The sequence below is a fragment of the Miscanthus floridulus genome, chromosome 2 (assembly GCF_019320115.1).
Source record: "Miscanthus floridulus cultivar M001 chromosome 2, ASM1932011v1, whole genome shotgun sequence".
NCBI classification, from domain to species: Eukaryota; Viridiplantae; Streptophyta; class Magnoliopsida; order Poales; family Poaceae; genus Miscanthus; species Miscanthus floridulus.
The window spans coordinates 13237949-13257636 of NC_089581.1; the positions used below are offsets into that span (position 1 = coordinate 13237949).

At 43.7% G+C, this 19688-nt stretch overlaps 1 protein-coding gene across 2 annotated transcripts; it reads right to left on the reverse strand.

The window, feature by feature from the left end:
* Positions 1–5436: 5436 nt before the first annotated feature.
* On the reverse strand, positions 5437–19621 carry LOC136517354 (serine/threonine-protein kinase SAPK8). Of its 2 annotated transcripts, none has more exons than XM_066510915.1 (9): positions 19177–19621; positions 9590–9664; positions 9411–9512; positions 9295–9327; positions 9080–9172; positions 6806–6898; positions 6498–6602; positions 6146–6244; positions 5437–6015 (listed from the first exon to the last, which is right to left on the reverse strand). In XM_066510915.1, the coding sequence occupies exons 1-9, from the start codon at positions 19366–19368 to the stop codon at positions 5728–5730; spliced, it is 1080 nt and encodes a 359-aa protein (XP_066367012.1). In that variant the 5' UTR covers positions 19369–19621; the 3' UTR covers positions 5437–5727. The 2 variants fall into 2 exon arrangements, with proteins under 2 accessions (XP_066367012.1, XP_066367004.1); XM_066510907.1 differs by having other exon boundaries at positions 9274–9327.
* Positions 19622–19688: the final 67 nt, after the last annotated feature.

Genomic DNA, 19688 nt, shown 5'->3' on the forward strand with positions numbered 1-19688 from the left:
GTTTATGTATTATTGCATGTGGTAAATGAGAAATTAAATTTTATTGCACTAATTCTCAAATTGAGCTCTAATTTATTCCTTGTCCAAGTTGTCCTTCCAGCACGTCATCTCTCTCCACGTGAGAGCTCCTTAGCCACAAAGTCAAGTGATAAATTATTGTCATTCACTAATTATTAGCATACCACTTGATAAAATTTATATCTCCATCAATCTCGCGACGCGCCACTGTCATCTATTGTTGTTCTAATTATTCCGCCTTTACTTCGCTTGCTAATCGCCTTGCAAAATTATCGGTGCACGCACCCTTTCTTCACGTCAGAGCTGGAGCAGCGAAGATTTTCCATACGTCGGCACTGTAGCAGTGCAGGAAACACTATTCGCAGTAGAAAACACGGTTCCTGATGCTTGATTCTTTCCTCACGACAGCACTGTAGCATTGAAGATTTTACGCACGGTAGGACTGAAGCCGCCCAGAAACCACTGGTCATCCGACGAAACACTGTTCACGCGTGGAAAACACTGTTCACGCGCAGAAATTACTGTTCACCCGAGGAAAAATCACCGTAGCCAGTGGAAAATATTGTTCGTCCATGCAGCACGTCGTTCCTGCTGCGCTTTATTTATCTTTAAGCAAGCTAGTTTAGCCACTAACCTTATGACGCGTCGTTGTCGCGCCTTTGCTTCTCCATTTCCTGCGTCTCCTGCCTTTATAAGGATACGCCGAGCTATTTCGCTCTGCTGCTCACTTGCTTCTCTCAAATCAAGTTTCTCTGTTCTTGTCCGTGAAAGCTGCGTCTATCGATTTCTCCTGAGCTGCAATAATCAGCTGAGGTAGCTAGTCTATAATTGATCTTTTCATTCTCTAATGTTTCCTTGACCTGTGATCTCCTCCTCAGTTAATTTCTTGACCCGCATAAATGAACCAGCACCCCACCGCCAAGTACGTTCAGCCCCAAAGCCCACTCCAGTCCTGACATGCTCGTAAGTCCAAGACCACTCAAAGTTCAATCCTTGAATTAATTCTCTCATGACCAAGACCTCACCACCGCACACGGCACGGAGCCAGAGGACAACCCTGCCAACTCATTTCATGCTTCCTGACTACTCATGACCACCCACGATCAGTGCTATATATGGCTCTGCTCCACTCCAGCAGGGCAAGCATTTGCTAAGCTCCCTGGTGTCTCTCCTCTTGCATTGCCTCCGCACATCGATCACCGTAGGTGGCACTTCATTCCATTCTGAGGTAGCTAGCCTGTAAGAATTCCTTCATTCTTCTTCTTATTTTCTTGACCCGCGGTCTCATCTAGTAATTCTAGACCCACAGTCATGTGCAAGTCAACAAGTTCAATTGCGTGATTAGCCTCCTCCAATAATATCGTTTTCTTCATCTCTAGAGCTCATTTGAATTTATTTATTGATTGTGAAATAAATTTTGTTAGATTCTTAAATTTATGATCTATCTGTTAGTATAATTAGTTCGTATAGTTCAGTGATACCTTTAGGATTACTTTATTATTTTGAAATGCTCGTTATGGTTATTTAGAGAATAAATTTTTATGATGCATGGTAGCTAGTGCACCTTGTTTTATTATATATATAGTAAATTGATATTAACAATAAGGATGTCTTTAGTTGCTAAGATAATACATGAAATGTTTCATACTTGTTTAGTGGGAATAATAGGTAACTTTGCGTATTAGTCATTAGAGTTAGCTTAGTAGCTTGGTAGATGTATTCTTATTTTAAGAGTTGCGGTTGCCTATATATTAATTATTGCATCATCATCACTGCATGCATATAGAGGACGAGCCACTGGAGATCGTGACATTCGGCGAGCAGGAGTACGACGAAGTCATCGAAGAGTACGAGGAGATCCTCGTGCAGGAGGACGTTCCGGAGCCACCCGTCACTGACTTTGCTGACACCACGCCTGCCCAAGGCAAGCCCCGGTGCATAACCCCTATTTTTAAATGATCACTGAATATATTTATATGATATGCATTTACGTTACAGGCATTTTATGGAAGCTACATGCATAAATATATCCACCATGAGTCCTACTAGTACAGGTCGAGTAGCTGCTATGCTCAGGATGTCGGTAGCGTGAGTGACCTGTCGTTACTCGCAAATAGGTGATTAAACTATGATATCATGATGAAATAATGGAAAGGAAAATGGTGACCGGACAGGGATGTGGATTTGGTACTGGTGGGTGTGAGGGGTTGTGTCCTGCGGCCAACAGGGCATAGCCCGGTTACATTTTTTCCCTGTCTGTGTCGATTAAGGACCGGTCGTTGCATATGACTCTAGGCAAGTCACAGATTATTGTCCCGAGCACATACTTGGGTATGGGCGCAGGGAAGGCTTGCTGCTCTCTTGTCGCGGATCCGGCTCTTTCCGGACCGACTGATGGGAAGAGGAGGTGGTGGAGGTCCTTGCACCACACTGAGTCCGGGACTCAGGATGTGGGGGCTTGGAGTCCAAGTTTGGACGGGGACCTGGACACCCGGGACAGGAGAGTGGTGGGTTAGTCCTGCTTGTGCCTGGGGTACAAGCGGGGCGTGTGTCTTCGGGGCACCCAGCTGGGCACATTGATTCGCGAATCGCCGGGTTATCCGGTACGGCTTGTCTGCGGTTTAGCACCGTAGTAAGAACTGAAAGTTGAAAGGAGAAGAAATGGAACTGATTGCTCAACTCTTGCTTGAAAGTAGAACAGGCTTATATAGATTGACTAGATGAAAACTTAATACGGCTGATGATAATAATGTATCAATAAGGACTCACTATTAGTATTGCTTTTTGCTAAAAGAGAACCAGCAAACCATAAAGCCTAGCATATTCCTTGGAGTCGGGAAAGTATTCCCACTATTCGGATAAGTCTTGCGAGTACATTGTGTACTCAGGGTTTATTTACCCCTGTTGCAGGTGACGCTTGAGGAGTTCCTTGTGTGGAGGATCCATCTGGTGGGCTCAGACGGAATCCTCGTTATCTTATCGCTAGATGTTATCTTTTAATATTCCGTTGTTTATTATTTCGCACTCTGTATTTGGTATTGTAATAATGTACTTTTCAAGAAACTCTAATGTATGAGATAGACTTGTGTTGTAACTCGTTTTCATTATTGGATCCTTGGGAAAAATGTGGATCTTTCGGGTTCTCCCTTAGGGTGTGCCCGACGGACACCGCTCGCTGTAGTTACTTTCGGGGTGCTTAGTGTCTGATGGAAGACGAGCGCCTTCGTAAGTACGCTATTTCGGGTGGTTCTGCCACAGTATTGATTGTGTGTTCGTCCTTTTTTACAATAACCAGAGTCTAATATTTATACCCGAAACCTAAACATGAATCCTACTCAAATACGACTCATTATAATTCTTGGAATAAAAGAAAACTCCCTAACTTAATAATAACTTGGACCCTAATTTTCCTTATTCGTAGAGTCCGACACATCTCCCTGGTGCCACTCAAGTATAGCCCATTGACGTTGTCTGCTGACGTCATCCATAAAATAGCCGATTCTGACATCACATCTAAATCAGCTGATATCGATTCTCATCTAATTGATTCCTTGATGACACAATCCTGGAAGCTTCGAGTTCCCGCGTTCTTCTTCCTAAATTTTGGTGTAAACAATCACAAATATCCAAACCTTGCAATCGCAACACCACATCTCATCTAGTTATCAACCATGCACTTCCTGGTTGATTGGGCTCACGAGTTGGGGTTCTTAAAACCAATGCATGCCAAAACATCAAAGACAGATTAATCTATGTACAATCCAAAACCCTAACTTGGGCAACAACTACTGAGTATATAGTATTAGGGTAGCCAAAACCCTTATATGTGTCCCATGCAGCACAGCGTCGACATGCTTTGTGATCCCATGACTACTATACGATAGGTATTGGCAAGTGGTACGTTTAACAATTAGTCGTCGCCATTATAAGCACGTTGCCCTTATCAGGCGGGGCGAACAATTTGATTGGAGTTGTGTTTGCCGCAAAGTGACAACGCTCGCGTTCGTTCCGACGCCCGTGCCGGCACACCCGACATGCGTTCACTGGCGGAACCAGGGGGGCCATGCCCCCCCCCCCACACACACACACACATAGTGATTTTTTTTGTTAAATACCCTAGAAAATTTAATTGCGTAGCTAAAAATTATTATTTCACTCTATTGTGATGATAAATACGTGCTTTTTTCGTTATGAGTACTAAATACATATGTAAAAACGTTAAAAGCTATTGAGACATACATTTGTTTTACATATTTATCATATTTACGAGTGTCATTGTATTGTTCGGACTCTCTTGATCAGTAGTTCTGGTTCCACCACTGCGTGTGCACTGCCGCCACCCCTAGCCAAGGAGGGTGCACCCCCGGCATCGGCGTCCGTTCCACCTCCTGTGCCGGCACGTTCGGCATACGTTCCGCCGCCGCCACTCCCAGCCTAGGAGGCTGCACCCCCGGTGTCGGCCTCCGGTGCCGGCACGTCCGGCGTACATTCCGCCACCGCCCGTCCCGGCTACACCGGCCCCACGTCCGGACCACGATACGACAAACCCTATCGCCATTGTTGTCGCTACGGTGGTGGGTGGTGGAGCTGCCGTGGGTGTCGGCTATGGGATACTTAAGTTGGTCGGCTTCGTCTTGAGGCTACTCCATCACGCCCGCGCCAGGCGGACTGCCGCGTCTGGGCCCATGATGCCGGGAACGTCGACATCACGGGCACGGGGCGATTGGCACGGCCGCCGATCTAGACGATGAGATAGCTGATGTGATCATCGTGGTATGTTGTTTGTGTTAGATTGAGACTTGAGAGTGAGACAGCGAGGGAGAGCGAGGCTCGAGAAGGGGGGCGTCAACGTGTTTTTTTGGTGTGTGACAATTTTCAACGTATATTGTGTTATTATAGTAGTATATGTTGGCCTGGTGGGTCTGTGGTATGTGGTGGATCCAAATATAAATAAAAGTGCAAGCTTTCCCGTGTTGTGTGTAATCCATTTGGGCTCGAAATAAGCTGAGAAATGTGGGGTGCTGGTTGGGTTGTTCAAGCCTCGAGTCCTGCTAGCTGGTGAAAGTAAAGGTGAAAGGGTGTTTCTCAGTATTAAAAAAAAAACTGATGAAAGGGTTCCTTCTAAAAAAAACTGGTGATTTTATTTTATTTTTGCCATCCCACTGTCAATTTCATCAGGTATGTTAATGTGCCGTGCCTCTAACACACACACACACACACACACGTGAAAATGCCTGTAATACACATTTTTTTTGTGTGACACGACTTACCCAAGCACATAATATTTTCGTGTGCCCCTCACGCACGGAAATGTGAATTGCACCGAAAACACAAAATTTGAAACCCAGAAAAGTGCAGAAATACAAGACCTAATGATCGCACACTTTGAAATGCAGAAATCGGGAATACACCCAACACTGAGCAAAACCACTACCCGAGTCCAAATTCACAGATCAACATGAGTAGAAGTTTCTTGTACATATTTAACAGTAACACACAAGTCGAAGCCTGAGAGTATCCAAACCTCAGTAACCAGGAAGCAAGGGGAGGCTAGTTTTATCTGTGTTCCACAGAACAGGTTGCGATTCGCTGAGAAAACTACAGGAGATTTTTCACAAAATGATGCTAGCTCTTTGCCAGAGTATACAACATCAGGGCATCCCATGCCTGATTCTGATTGGTTCTTTGGTTGACTAGTGAGATGGTTACTCACATTGCGTACACAATCTCACCGCTGCTGTCAACATCAAGATCTGAGTCGGAGTCAAGGTCATCCATGTCATCGTCCATGTCCAATCCATCAGCTAGGACATTTATACTGCGAGAACAGGCAGGTGGTATGGTGGCCTCTGTCAAAATCTGCATGATCTGATCCATGGTCTGCATTGGCTGATCAGGCTCCTCATATTGGTTGCTCATGCTATCATCATCCATCAGATCAGCAGGAAGATTCTTCAGGAACCAACTATGATTCCGGATTTCAGGGATTGTTATTCGCTGGATATTTTATATAACACATAAAGACAACAAAATCAGATAAATATGACTAAACTCGAAGCAGCATATCTTCTGAACCTACTGTATCAGGAACAAAGCAAGATTACAACTACAACATACAAGGACTTACCATAGCAGGATCTCCAACAAAAATCCTCGAAATTAGATGCCTGCACTCTGGAGATATGTTCACGTTGTCTGGAATTGCATACTGAACGTTCAAGATGCGCTGTAACAAGATGACACTACCATTAGTTTAGTCGTTAGCTAAAACAGGAGAATGCATTAAGTGAAACATGCAGAGACTCAGAAGTAGCCGATCTAGTTTAGAGTTTAGCTGTGTGCTAGGACACACACACACACACACACTCTATGACTCTCTCTCTCTCTCTCTCTCTCTCTCTCACACACACACACACACACAAGCGCGTGCACTCGTGTGCATTCAACTTGTATCCATGAATGGGGAAAAAAAAGATAACCTGAATTGTCTTGCGGAAGTTCTTAGGCTCTTCTGGGTCTTCAAAAGGATATGCACCAACAACCATTACATAGAGGGTTACACCACATGACCAAACATCAGCAATCTGTTTGTCATAAACAAATCATCAGTGAGGAGAAGCTTTCCTCATATAGGAGGTAACCAGACAGTTACCACTAAAAGAGAAATCATAAGTGAAAGTTTTCTGTGACACATGTTTATGGAACTACAGTGCACTGATGCAGAGGTATACGCAACTCTCAGAGACACATTTCTCAAGAGAAATAAGGAAAGTGATAGCACAAGTACCTTGCCATCGTATTCTTTTTTCAACAGAACTTCAGGTGCAATATAAGCAGGTGTTCCAACGGTGGACTTCGGCTGGGAATGAAGAACAGATGACTGCAGAGAATAAAGAATGCATGGTATTGTCCGTTAAAAGGAATCTGACAACCCTATGATCATATTCATCATTCTACTGCCATCGTGTAAACATTAAGCCATAGAACAACGGAACCTCAATGATTGCTAGCCACACACCCACACAAACATGTACTAGAACGCTATGCAGCACAGGCACGGATACGCATACCAGTATCAGGCAGATACACAAATACAGCATTTTTCTTAAAAACGATACACGGATACATTTTTAGTATTTTTAATAAATAAATAATAAGGCATATTAAAATTTTAAAAGCCGTAACAGACTAGCAGGAACTTTAAATTGCCTTGCATTTTTGCAATTGTGCTGTTCTGCTCATCTTTTTCATACTTCCATTTAGCCAACACTCCAACAGCCAAGCCTGCCCAGCATCTCCATCCAATTCTCAAAGTCCAAACTTGCAAAATCCAAATGAGAACATAAGCGCCTAGTGCAGAAGTAGAACTAGTTAAACAGAGGGAGGATTCAACTAAGCACATCACTTTGTACTTGAGGGCGAGGATTCAGGCTTGGAGGAGATGAGTAAATCACTGAAACAATTCCTTTCCCCTTCCAGTTCCAGTTCCACAACAACAACAACAACAACAACAACAAAGCCTTTAAGTCCCAAACAAGTTGGGGTAGGCTAGAGTTGAAACCCAACAGAAGCAATCAAGGTTCAGGCACGTGAATAGCTGTCTTCCAAGCACTCCTATCTAAGGCTAAGTCTTTGGGTATATTCCATCCTTTCAAGTCTCATTTTATTGCCTCTACCCAAGTCAACTTCGGTCTTCCTCTGCCTCTCTTCACGTTACTATCCTGACTTAGGATTCCACTACGCACCGGTGCATCTGGAGGTCTCCGTTGCACATGTCCAAACCATCTCAACCGGTGTTGGACAAGCTTTTCTTCAATTGGCGCTACCCCTAATCTCTCACGTATATCATCGTTCCGAACTCGATCCCTTCTTGTATGACCGCAAATCCAACGCAACATACGCATTTCCGCGACACTTAGCTGTTGAATATGTCGTCTTTTCGTAGGCCAACATTCTGCACCATACAACATAGCAGGTCTAATCGCCGTCCTATAAAACTTGCCTTTTAGCTTCTGTGGTACCCTTTTATCACATAGGACACCGAGCCGCCACTTCATCCACCCTGCTTTGATTCTATGGCTAACATCTTCATCAATATCCCCGTCCCTCTGTAGCATTGATCCTAAATATCGAAAGGTATCCTTCCTAGGCACTACTTGACCTTCCAAACTAACATCTTCCTCCTCCCGAGTAGTAGTGCCGAAGTCACATCTCATATACTCAGTTTTAGTTCTACTAAGTCTAAAACCTTTGGACTCCAAAGTCTCCCGCCATAACTCCAGTTTCTGATTCACTCCTGTCCGGCTTTCATCAACTAGCACTACATCGTCCGCGAAAAGCATACACCAAGGGATGTCCCCTTGTATGTCCCTTGTGACCTCATCCATCACTAAAGCAAACAAATAAGGGCAGGAATAATTTGACACCGCTTTAAGCAAAGAGTCTAGATTAATTTGACATGGGGAACGGGGCAGGAAAGAGGCTACAGGAGAGAAGATGAAACATGGAAGAAATCACCGCTAACTCATCACCAGCTTGGTGCTGATTTATCACTGGTGTGTGGTGAAGCTTGTCGCAGTGCCGTGTGCGTGTGGCGCCCACAAATTTCCAGCGTGCACCTTGCAGGTGGTGTGCATCACCACAGCCACAGCCGCAGCCAGCTCAAGCATGCCACCGGCGCTGGATCCCGTGGCGGGGACAGGCGAACAGCTGGACGAGCAGGAAGTCAGGCGGGCGGCTGCAGCAGTGGGGGTGTTGCATCACTGGGTGCCTGGCTGCATGGTGCGCATCAGTGCGTGTGAGTCGAGGGTTATAGTAGGCCTACTGGCCTGGACCGTATCCACAAAACCCCTCAATACGTCTTCGCTCACGTATCGGAATTGCTCTTATTTATGTTTTTCCCCGATACTCCATGGAGACATCTCCATGCTGTATCCCATGTGTATCCGTATCGGATACATATCCAATACGACAGGGGTGACCTGACATATCCATGCAACTAAGCTTGAACGTAACACATAAATATGAGCTAGAATAAGATGAAGTTGGCATGTGTAAGAACCTTGGAATAACCGAAGTCACATATCTTCAAGCGAGGAGCATCACTCCCATCTAGAAGTGTGTTCTCCAGTTTCAGATCACGGTGGCATACTTGCTTGAAAATAAGAATAAAAAATAGGCAGCTCAGCTCAATGCATGGCATGAGTAAACAGTAACAATAGGATGGAAGATATGCCATTATATAATAACTAATACCATTGAGTGGCAGTAGCTTACTCCTGAAATGAGCTGCTGGAAGAAGTAGCGAGCCTGGAAAGATATATATGAACACTTAGTAGGATCAAGAAAGAGGTGTGTCAAGAAGAAAGATGAACTAAGTGGCAAGCACAAACCTCATCTTCACTGAATCGCACGTTCTTACATATTCTCTCAAAAAGCTCACCAGCAGAGGCATATTCCATGACAATAGCAAGGTGGGTCGGTGTTAAAATAACCTAGACATACAAAGAAATTTAAAAAATGTTTAACAATGGAATTCTGGGGGAGAAGCAGCATCACAATCCAGACTCACCTCTTTAAACCTAATAATGTTAGGGTGTTTCAATGATCTATGGTTAATTATCTCACGCTGGACATTCTCATCTATCTGCACATGATAATGAAATACATATTAAAGAAAACCAAGATAAAACAATTGAGTGCAGTAAGAAATGAGAACCTAGCATTTATGGTAGAAAAAAAGAAAATGCACAAAAGAAAACAGATTTAAGGAACCATGGACATTGTAAATCAAATCACCAAATGAATGAGAGAGAAAATTCCATAAAATTAGACCTAATGTCTTACTATTGATAGAGATCATAAATAATATTGGGCCTTTAGTATGAATTGATGTTGGTCTCTCTGGGGTGGAAGCCAAAATCAAAGGAATGTAACAAGAATCTGTTCAGCTATCCTTGGTTTCAGAAGTTCAAAATTTTATTGACTAATGATTATTTATTCTATCAAAAACTACCAGACCGGATGGCCACAACAACAGTAAATCGATGGTATTAAAAACAATGCACAGGTACCCCCAGTTAGAAATACACATGGATAAAACATGTTCATTCAGTAAAAGAGCTTATGCGTCAATGCAATTGCATGCCTCGATGGAGCTGAATGAGATGGAATTATTAGTACAAGCACTTCATAGTGTATCAAAAGGATTCCACTTTGCCCCCACCTCACTACGCTATCAAACATGTCAGCTCTTGTAGAATATCACAAGTATGCAATTACCTCAATATTAGCTAAGGGAACAGAAAAGGCTTGCAAAACCTTTTCCCAGTATAATGTGGTTTTGTGAAATTCATGCAATATTTTGTTGTGTCCTAGACACATACTGTTTCAATTTCTTTTTATAAGACATACACTCCTATGCATCAAGTAGTAGAAGTTAGTTGTGGCATAGAGTTATGGAGCATCATTACCAATTAGATAACAGATTTTTTGGGCCAAATCATACACCATTACTGCAGCTCGATTAAAATTCGATGCAGTATCCACAAATGTTGAAACCAGATGGATGGACAGATTTTTACATATAGGATCAATGGCTCATGCCTGATGGCAGGCCCATCCCGGCGCATGTGCAACCTGTGCGCTAGCACAGGGCCCCTCAAGATTAGTCTATATATTAATCAGCATTAGTAATGTTAGCCTATAATACAAGAGAAAAGAGTAGCCCTAACTATCCATATGCAAATATTTGTATTTTTCTCTTGCCACATGCAAATCATAAACTATCTTTCATAAGGGGACTGATTCTCTGAATCTATTTTTTCTTGCATGAATTAATCCTGATTTCAGCCTAAAAATCCTACTACACTATGAATCTCCCCCAGGTTTCCTTCTCTCTTTGCTTATAGGCATAGTTCTATTATCTATCCTATTTTGCTTTCTTTCACCTAGGTCCAGCTTCAATTGATTGATTGGGATCAATTTGTATTCTAGACATGTTTGCACTGTGACTATGGGAGCTACTTCTTGTTGGATCGGAGCATCAAGACTCAAGAGAAATAGAAGCCACAATACTAAGTACTAACCAGATCAATATTATTTCAACCGGCATATGCCTAGAACCAGTGGCGGATCCAGAAACGGACCAAGAGGGGGGCTAAATAATTGAAGAGTATAAATCATACTAGTCATACACTAATAGAAGGCTAAAATCGATGCGATTCTTTCAGAGTAATAATATTCAGCATTTTGAAGCAATCTGACAGGGGAGATGATTTTTTTTTTATATAGACAGGGGAGATGTTTGCAACAAAGAAACTAAGTAATGAGCTGGAATAATGAAACTAGAATAATCTCATCTGGCAAAAGGCCATTAATTGAAATTAAGAAACGTACAGACCAAGGGGGCAGCAGGAGCACCGAGCACACCTAGGCTGTGAAAGGGCTATTGGACTGGATTGGAAGATCTGTTCATGAGAATCTTGGCCCACGAGGGGGGCTGCAGCCCCCCCTGCAGATCCGCCCCTGCCTAGAACTGTTCTTCCTGAATTTCTAACCGTGTTAATTTTGTTCTTTTCTGTTGCACCAAAAGTTTTTTTTTCTAAAAGTTGGATTTGAAAACATGACTATGCCTATGAAAAGCGTAGAAATAAAGAAAAAAGAATATGGATGCTGATTTGATTAATTCCGCCTATGTTGTCTCAACATAGCATGTCCCAAGCCCTAGTAAAGGAGGAGGGTTGTGTTAGGCGTAGCGAGCCAACGTTAAATCTAGCCATTCTAATGGAGATGAAACCCGAAAGAAAATCGTTGGGGCGCAACCCTCTTAGCGACGCGCCATATCGGAACCCGGGTATGGTGTTAAATGAGCAAGGGCCGGGTCGTCACCCCCGTGACGCGCCGTGTCGCGATCTGGGCACGGTGTCAAGTGATCAAGGATCGGGTCGTCGCATCCTTAGTGGCGCGCTACATCGGCGCCCGGGTGTAGTGAAAATGAGCAAGGGAATTCACACCTGATTCGACGGATGCGAAGGGTAAGGAAGCTAGTCGAACCAACTAGGATCCGTTTAGACAGTTGGAATGTAGGGTCGCTTACAGGTAAGTTAAGAGAATTAGTTGATACCGCGACTAGGATGCGTGTAAATATATTATGCGTTCAAGAGACTAAATGGAAGGGTCAGAAGGCGAAGGAGGTGGACAATACAGGTTTCAAGCTTTGGTACACAGGGACAGTTGCGAATAGAAATGGAGTAGGAGTTTTGATTGATAAGAGCCTCAAGAATAGTGTGGTGGGAGTGAGAAGGCAAGAAGATATGATTATCTTAGTCAAGCTTGTCATTGGTGATATGGTCTTGAACGTAATTAGTGCGTATACCCCCCAAGTAGGCCTCGACGAGAGTGCTAAGAGACAGTTCTGGAAAGACTTAGATGGCCTGATTAGAGCTGTACCCAGTAGTGAGAAGCTTTTTATAGGAGATCTTAATGGGCATGTAGGTACTACAAACGCAGGTTTCGAGGCAGTTCATGGAGGTTTTGGGTATGGTAGTAGGAATCAGGAGGGGGAGGAAGTTCTAGACTTCGCGGTAGCTTTTGACCTGATGATAGCCAACACTTTCTTTAGAAAGAGAGAATCTCATCTAGTGACCTTCAGTAGCAGACAACACTCTAGCCAGATTGACTTTGTCCTCACAAGAAGAAAGGACAAACGAGCATGCTTGGGTTGCAAGGTGATACCAGGGGAGTGTGTTGTTTCTCAACATAAGCTTTTGGTGGCAGACTTTCGTTTTCAGGTGCGTGCCCGTAGGGATAAACAAGCTAAGATTGAAAGAACAAAATGGTGGAAACTGAAAGGGGAGACATACGAGGTATTCAGGGAAAGGGTTATCAAAGAGGGCTCTTGGAAGGAAGAAGAAGACATAAACAACATGTGGGAGAAGATGGCAACCAACATTCGGAAGGTGGCCTCAGAGGTGTGTGGAGTAACCAAAGGAAGCGGAGGCGAGGCTAAAGATACTTGATGGTAGAACGAGGAAGTCCAAAGGGCTATTAAGGAGAAGAAAGAGTGTTATAGACGCTTGTACCATGACAGGAGTGTGGACAACATAGAGAAGTACAAGGTGGCAAAGAAGACTGCAAAGCGAGCTGTAAGTGTGGCAAAAGGTAGAGCGTACGAGGATCTTTACCAACGTTTGAGTACGAAGGAAGGAGAGAAGGACATTTATAGGATGGCTAGAGTTCGTGAGAGAAAAACAAGGGACTTCAACCAAGTTAAGTGCATTAAGGATGAAAGGGAGCATCTCTTGGTGAAGGAGGATGAGATCCGACATCGATGGCAAGAGTATTTTGACAAATTGTTTAATGGTGAGAATACGGACATAACCTTTCAGTTGGATGACTGTTTTGATGACACCAATAGGCGTTTTGTGCGGAGAATCCAAGAATCTAAGGTCAGAGAGGCGTTGAAAAGGATGAAAGGAGGTAAGGCGATGGGACCGGATGGTATCCCAATCAAGGTATGGAGATATCTCGGGGACATAGCTATAGTATGGCTAACCAAGCTGTTCAACCATATTTTTCAATCGAACAAGATACCTGATGAGTGGAGAAGTATATTGGTACCGATCTACAAGAATAAAGGAAATATTCAAAGTTGTACTAATTACCGAAGAATTAAGTTGATGAGTCATACTATGAAGCTATGGGAGAGAGTTATCGAGCATCGTTTGAGAGCAATAACGCGGGTCTCTATGAACCAATTTGGTTTCATGCCCGGAAGGTCAACCATGGAAGCCATTTTCTTAATAAGGCAAGTTATGGAGCGGTATAGGGAGAAAAAGAAGGACCTACATATGGTTTTTATTGACTTGGAGAAGGCTTATGATAAAATTACAAGGAATGTTATGTGGTGGGCTTTAAACAAACATAAAGTCCCAACGAAGTACGTCGGACTCATTAAGAACATGTACAACAATGTTGTGACTAGAGTTCAAACAAGTGATGGAGACACGGATGACTTCCCGATTATGATAGGACTACATCAAGGGTCAGCTTTGAGCCCTTATTTGTTTGCCTTAGTAATGGATGAGGTCACAAAGGACATACAAGGGGACATCCCTTGGTGTATGCTTTTCGCGGACGATGTAGTGCTAGTTCATGAAAGCCGAACAGGAGTGAATCAGAAACTGGAGTTATGGCAGGAGACTTTGGAGTCCAAAGGTTTTAGACTCAGTAGAACTAAAACTGAGTATATGAGATGTGACTTCGGCACTACTATTCGGGAGGAGGAAGATATTAGTTTGGAAGGTCAAGTAGTGCCTAGGAAGGATACCTTTCGATATTTAGGATCAATGCTACAGAGAGACAGGGATATTGATGAAGATGTTAGCCATAGAATCAAAGCAGGGTGGATGAAGTGGCGGCAAGCATCTGGTGTCCTATGTGACAAAAGGGTACCACAGAAGCTAAAAAGCAAGTTTTATAGGATGGCGATTAAACCTGCTATGTTGTATGGTGCAGAATGTTGACCTACGAAAAGACGACATGTTCAACAGATAAGTGTCGCGAAAATGCGTATGTTGCGTTGGATTTGCGGTCAGACAAGAAGGGATCGAGTTCGGAACGATGATATACATGATAGATTAGGGGTAGCACCAATTGAAGAGAAGCTTGTCCAACACCGGTTGAGATGGTTTGGACATGTCCAATGGAGACCTCCAGAGGCAGCGGTGCGCAGTGGAATCCTCGGCCAGGATAGTAACGTGAAGAGAGGCAGAGGAAGACCGAAGTTGACTTGGGTAGAGGCAATAAAAGGAGACTTGAAAGGATGAAATATACCCAAAGACTTAGCCTTAGATAGGAGTGCTTGGAAGACAGCTATTCACGTGCCTGAACCTTGATTACTTCTGCTGGGTTTCAACTCTAGCCTACCCCAACTTGTTTGAGACTTAAAGGCTTTGTTGTTGTTGTTGTTGTTGTGGATGCTGATTTGATTGTAGAAAGGGGCTATCAATAGGTCATACGAAGTAGTAATACAATGAATAATTATTGATGTTGTTGCTATTTATTTATTTAGTATTTATATTTGGGGCCTAAATAAGAAGTGCACAGGGCCCATATATTTTATGGACAGCCCTGCCTGATGGCTAACACCAAGCAGTAAGAGTGAAGTCTAGGCTAAAATCAGCTGGCACAGAAGCATAGTCCCAATAAGTCAGCTACCTGTGTTATTAGTAATCAATATTTGCTGCTATGTTTGGATTGAAACAAAATGGGTCGGACATTAGGAGCCTAGGAGATACTTCAAAATAAGGAATTTTTTTTCTTTTATATGCAATGCAAAACAGGGAAACATATTCCAGGATTAACTAACTCAATATTTCTAATCCTACAGAACATATTTTTACTAAATCTGCATAAAATAAATCCAACTATATATATATTGAGACCAAATAACATGTGAGATCGTAGTGGTGGCAGCATGTGAGTGTGGCGCTTGTGACCTGCGTTCGATCCCCAGGGTGGCACAGGTCACATGGGCGAAATATTATTTTCAAGAAAATAAAAAACAAATAGGTAGCAGCCATGGCCACATCTCTTGATAAACTCGATAAAGAATCAAGCAATCTAGATATTGTTTATTTGATGCTGTTCACCGGTAACTCCAAGCTCACAAGTCACAACCACCTTCCAGCATCCAGCGGCATATCAAAATTATGATGTTCGCTTGAGCAAACAGGGTGATTAAATTATTATTTCGATTCAGTCCAGACTGTTGCGACGGGTGTAGTAAAAAATGAGCAAGGATCTTCACATATGAGTCGACGGGTGCGAAGGGAAAGGAAGCTAGTCGAACCAACTAGGATCCGTTTAGGTAGTTGGAATGTAGGGTCGCTTACAGGTAAGTTAAGAGAATTATTTGATACCGCGACTAGGAGACGTGTAAATATATTATGCGTTCAAGAGACTAAATGGAAGGGTCAGAAGGCGAAGGAGGTAGACAATACAGGTTTCAAGCTTTGGTACACAGGGACAGTCACGAATAGAAATGGAGTAGGAGTTTTGATTGATAAGAGCCTCAAAAATAGTATAGTGGGAGTGAGAAGGCAAGAAGATAGGATTATCTTAGTCAAGCGTCATTGGTGAAATGGTCTTGAACGTAATTAGTGCGTATGCCCCCAAGTAGGCCTCGACGAGAGTGCTAAGAGACAGTTCTGGAAAGAATTAGATGGCCTGATTAGAGCTGTACCTAGTAGTGAGAAGCTTTTTATAGAAGAAGATCTTAATGGGCATGTAAGTACTACAAGCGCAAGTTTCGAGGCAGTTCATAAAGGTTTTGGGTATGGTAGTAGGAATCAGGAGGGGGAGGACGTTCTGGACTTCGCGGTAGCTTTTGACCTGATGATAGCCAACACTTTCTTTAGAAAGAGAGAATCTCATCTAGTGACCTTCAGTAGCGGACAACACTCTAGCCAGATTGACTTTGTCCTCGCAAGAAGAAAGGACAAACGAGCATACTTGGGTTGCAAGGTGATACTAGGAGAGTGTGTTGTTTCTCAACATAAGCTTTTGGTGGTAGACTTTCGTTTTCAGGTGCGTGCCCGTAGAGATAAACAAGTTAAGATTGAAAGAACAAAGTGGTGGAAACTGAAAGGGGAGACGCCAGAGGTATTCAGGGAAAGGGTTATTAAAGAGGGCACTTGGAAGGAAAAAGAGGACATAAACAACATGTGGGAGAAGATGGCAACTAACATTCGGAAGATGGCCTCAGAGGTGTGTGGAGTAACGAAAGAAAGTGGAGGCGAGGCTAAAGATACTTGGTGGTGGAATGAGGAAGTCCCAAAGGCTATTAAGGAGAAGAAAAGATGCTATAGACGCTTGTACCATGACAGGAGTGTGGACAACATAGAGAAGTACAAGGTGGCAAAGAAGACTGCAAAGCGGGCTATAAGTGTGGCAAAGGGTAGAGCGTACGAGGATCTTTACTAACATTTGAGTATGAAGGAATGAGAGAAGAACATTTATAGGACGGCTAGGGTTCGTGAGAGAAAGACAAGGGACTTCAACCAAGTTAAGTGTATTAAGGATGAAAGGGAGCATCTCTTGGTGAAGGAGGATGAAATCCGACACAGGTGGCAAGAGTATTTTAACAAATTGTTCAATTATGATAATACGGACACAACTTTTCAGTTGGATGACTCTTTTGATGACACCAATAGGCGCTTTGTGCGGAGAATCCAAGAATCTGAGGTCAGAGAGACGTTGAAAAGGATGCAAGGAGGTAAGGCGATGGGACCGGATGGTATCCCAATCGAGGTGTGGAGATGCCTCAGAGACATAGTTATAGTATAACTAACCAAGCTGTTCAACCATATTTTTCGATCGAACAAGATGCCTGACGAGTAGAGAAGTATATTGGTACCGATCTACAAGAATAAAAGGGATATTCAAAGTTGTACTAATTAACGGGGAATTAAGTTGATGAGCCATACTCTGAAGCTGTGGGAGAGAGTTATCAAGCATCGTTTGAAAGCAATAACACGGGTCTTTATGAACCAATTTGGTTTCATACTCGGAAGGTCAACCATGGAAGCCATTTTCTTAATAAGACAAGTTATGGAGCGATATAGGGAGAAGAAGAAGGACCTACACATGGTTTTTATTGACTTGGAGAAGGCTTATGATAAAATACCAAGGAATGTTATGTGGTGGGCTTTGGACAAACATAAAGTCCCAACGAAGTACGTCGGGCTCATTAAGGACATGTACAACAATGTTCTGACTATTGTTCGAACAAGTGATGAAGACACGAATGACTTCCCGATTAGGATAGGACTATATAAAAAGTCAGCTTTGAGTCCTTATCTGTTTGTCTTAGTGATGGATGAGGTCACAAGGGACATACAAAGGGACATCCCTTGGTGTATGCTTTTCGCGGACGATATAGTGCTAGTTGATGAAAGCCGGACAGAATGAATCAGAAACTAGAGTTATGGCGGGAGACTTTGAAGTCCAAAAGTTTTAGACTCGGTAGAACTAAAACTAAGTATACGAGGTGTGACTTCGGCACTACTACTCGGGGGGAGAAAGATATTAATTTGAAAGGTCAAGTAGTGCCTAGGAAGGATACCTTTCAATATTTAGGATCAATGCTACAGAGAAACGGGGATATTGATGAAGATGTTAACTATAGAATCAAAGCAGGGTGGACGAAGTGGCGCCAAACATCTGGTGTCCTATGTGACAAAAGGGTACCACACAAGCTAAAAGGCAAATTTTATAGGACGGCAATTAGACTTGTTATGTTGTATGGTGCAGAATGTTGGCCTATGAAAAGACGACATGTTTAACAGATAAATGTCGCGGAAATGCGTATGTTGCGTTGGATTTACGGTCATACAAGAAGGGATCGAGTTCGGAACGATAATATACGTGATAGATTAGGGGTAGCACCAATTAAAGAAAATCTTGTCCAACACCGGTTGAGATGGTTTGGACATGTTCAACGGAGACCTCCAGAGACACCGGTGCGTAATGGAATCCTAAGCCAGGATAGTAACGTCAAGAGAGTCAGAGGAAGACCGAAGTTGACTTGAGTAGAGACAATAAAAGGAGACTTAAAAGGATAGAATATACCCAAAGACTTAGCCATAGATAGGAGTGCTCGAAAAACAGCTATTCACGTGCTGGATTTCAACTCTAGCCTACCCCAACTTGTTTGGGACCTAGAGGCTTTGTTGTTGTTGTTGTATTCAGCCCAGACTGGAACCAAATCAGCATAAGCTTGCTTGTTTAATGATTGTGGTGGCAAATGCTTAGTCCCAAATACAGCACACCCAAACAAAATTTCACAGGAACAAAACTATAATTCGTGCATACTCAGCATATCCTGCGTATCAGATGGAACAAACAGCAAAAGGCCACAGCTGATATTCACTCGAATAACAAATAATAACCTAAATGCACACAAATGTCATCCTCGGGCTGAAATACGGTCCCTACGACCCTACCCCCACGGCAGGACCCAAAGGATTCACATCCCAAATCGAATAGCCCCCTCGGAACGCAAACGCCGTGCGGTGGAATCGATGGGTTATTGATTAACTACAGCCAGCACCGAATCGAATCCACAGGGGAGGGAGAAGGGGATCAGCGCGATACCTTCTCGCCGCGCTCGATGTACTTGACGGCGACGAGTTCGCTGGTGCGGCGGTCGCGCATGAGGCGGGCAACGCCGAAGTTGCCGGAGCCGATGTCGCGCACGAGCTCGTACCGGTCGCTGTCGTGCATGATCGGCATGTCCATGCCCGGCCCCACAGTCAGGGCGGCCCGATCCGGCGCCGGCCCTGCCATGGCCTGAGACGGCGATCAACGGAGGCTAGGGTTGGTAGTGGTAGGATTCCGTGACCCGTGGCCCCCGGCGCAGGCTCCAAGTCCCAGCTGCTCCTCGCGCTCTCTCTCACACACGCCCACGCTCTCTCGCAGTAGTATCGCTCCTCTTTTCTTCTCAAATCGCCGAAGAGCCTGCTCTCTCTCTACCGTCGACGACGAGTTGGTGATGTCACTGGCCGACCAAGAGAGAGAAAGGCTTTTATCACCTTGCTAACCGCTTGGGGCTTGGGGCCTGTTTAGATGGTGAAAATTTTTGCAAAATGCACTGTAGCATGTTTCGT

What these genes read in the sequence shown, in the direction of transcription:
- LOC136517354 (XM_066510907.1), bottom strand. Translation starts at nt 19,368, where the DNA reads ATGGCAGGGCCGGCGCCGGATCGGGCCGCCCTGACTGTGGGGCCGGGC. An exon ending in ACATCGAGCGCGGCGAGAAG is followed by an intron (nt 9,665 to 19,176) that starts GTATCGCGCTGA and finishes TATCATGTGCAG; the next exon opens with ATAGATGAGAATGTCCAGCG. An exon ending in TGCGATTCAGTGAAGATGAG is followed by an intron (nt 9,328 to 9,410) that starts GTTTGTGCTTGC and finishes ATATCTTTCCAG; the next exon opens with GCTCGCTACTTCTTCCAGCA.